At 36.4% G+C, this 2341-nt stretch overlaps 1 protein-coding gene across 1 annotated transcript; it reads left to right on the forward strand.

Moving 5' to 3' along the window:
- Window positions 1–707: 707 nt before the first annotated feature.
- On the forward strand, window positions 708–2126 carry LOC147079193 (uncharacterized). The gene is made up of 3 exons (XM_085956013.1): window positions 708–834; window positions 943–1124; window positions 1563–2126. Exons 1-3 carry the CDS (start codon window positions 708–710, stop codon window positions 2124–2126), a joined length of 873 nt encoding a protein of 290 aa, XP_085812139.1.
- The last annotated feature ends 215 nt before the right edge of the window (window positions 2127–2341 follow it).

Consider the following 2341-nt stretch of genomic DNA (forward strand, 5'->3'; position numbering starts at 1 on the left):
ACGCCCGCGAGGTTTTGTTTACACAAAGAAAACTAAAATAAATTCTAATGTTTCCTTGCATTAAAATTAATATCAAAACTTGTTGGTGTTATTATTTTAAATAGGAAACATTATCCTTTGTTAATTTAGTAAATGATTTTTTCATACATATATAATACAAGTTATGGACCATATGACTAGGGATTATACTGGAAGGAGTCTTGATATGAGTATGATAGAATAAGTAGGCACATAAAATTAATATTTTGTAAGTCGGCGCATAGAATTGTTGTTTGGTTTGTCCGGAATTGTTTATAGCCGCACATATAAATATTTGGGAGTTGAAGATGTGTATTATCGTTTATCTAAATATTCTTAGTCCACTGTATTTGGATTATATAATATAATAATTAACATATTATTTTTTTATTTTTACGGGTTATATACTTGGATAATATTGTACTAACTTGGATAATAACTCCGCTTATAGTAATAGAGAACGACTCTACCTACGCTGTGGCCGGTCCCAAGCCCGGATAAAGGAGGAGGGTTCGTCGTATGGTTAATCACCGAACACGGTAAAAAAAACCCTGATTACGAACACCAACACAACTGCATTGGACCCCGGACTCCCCATAAACCAACGACCCGAGCAAAGAATTAAGGACAAACGATTATATATACAATGTGACACATGGAACGTACGCACTATGTTGCAGCCGGGAAAGATGGAGGAGGTTGCAATTGAATTGCATAAGTATAACATGAGCGTGACTGCATTGCAGGAAATAAGATGGAAGGGCGCAGGTTTCATAAACAAGAGAAACTACACTTTGTATTACAGTGGATCTGCAGGTACACAGTGTCGCTATGGAACTGGGTTCTTAATCAGCTCTGATATCCGCAGGGCAGTACTAGGATTTGAGCCAATTAATGAGAGATTATGTAAACTTAAACTGAAAGGTACACTTTTCAATATTACGTTCATCAACGTTTATGCCCCAACTGATGATGCGACCGAGGAAATTAAGGATAGATTCTATGAAGATCTGCAGAGAGTCTGCGAAAAAGTCTCCCCATATGATGCTCTAATTATCTTGGGAGACTTCAATGCAAAAATTGGAAAAGAGAAAACATTTAAAGAAGTAGCTGGGCAGCATAGTTTTCATGAAACGACAAGCGATAATGGTGAACGTCTATGCTTTTTAGCGGCTGCAAATAATTTAATAATTAGTAGTACATGGTTTAAACATAAAAATATCCACAAAGGAACCAAGAAAATACCTGGAAGTAATACATGCAACCAAATAGATCACATTCTTATATCAAAAAGAAGAGCGACAACAGTGGAGGGTGTGCGCGTCTGCAGAGGAGCCAATTGCGATTCTGATCACTTCCTGGTGAGAGCAAAATTAAAACAAAAAATCTCCTTAATACTGAAAAAAGAAGGCCAAAGATAAGGGATTAGGCCTAAATGGAGAGCTGAAAAATTGAGGGATGAAGAAATTTTGGATAAATACCAGGAATCTATAGAAACAAACTTAAAAATGACTTTAATAACCGATGATGTGAATGTGGACTAGGAAAATACAAAAAACTGTATTATCACGAGTGCCACAGAAATTCTGGGGGAAAACAAAGCAAAAATAGATGCAAGATGGTTTGATGATGATTGCAAGCAAGCACTGTTTGAAAAAAATGAAGCAAGAAAAAAATGCCTACAAAGGGAAACGCGCCAAAATTACGAAACTTCTAAAGAAAAGAGAAAAACTGCAACAAAGCTCTGTCGAGAGAAAAAGCGATTGATGCTCAAGAGAATACTTCAAGACATGGAATGTCAAAGAAGAAACAATGATTCCAGAAAATTTTACAAGACTCTTCGAAATCTAACGAAATCCTATCAACCCAGATTAAACTCCTGTAAGGATAGTGAAGGACAAATGCTGATCGAAAAGAAGGACATTATGGAAAGATGGAAAGGCTATTTCACAACACTTTTAAATCAGGCTTATAGTAATGGTCATGAGGAAACGGAAGAAGTATTGTACCACACTGCTGAAGAATTTATTGATGAGCCTACTCTGCCTGAAGTAAGAAGAGCATTAAGAACGCTGAAAACAATAAAGCACCTGGAACCGACAGGATAACAGCCGAGCTGATAAAGAGTGGTGGCCCTACATTGGAAGCAAATATCCACAAGATAATTCTCAATATTTGGGAAAAATAAATTCTAAATGAGGAATGGAACATGGGTATAATCGTGCCTATTCTGAAAAAAGGAGACACAACAATGTGCGATAACTACAGAGGGATCACAATTCTAAACACAGCTTATAAAGTTTTCTCATCTGTACTGTATAGC

This window comes from Rhyacophila brunnea, unplaced genomic scaffold (assembly GCF_057557595.1).
Source record: "Rhyacophila brunnea isolate RB1 unplaced genomic scaffold, BYU_Rbru_1.0 scaffold_10, whole genome shotgun sequence".
Lineage (NCBI taxonomy): Eukaryota > Metazoa > Arthropoda > Insecta > Trichoptera > Rhyacophilidae > Rhyacophila > Rhyacophila brunnea.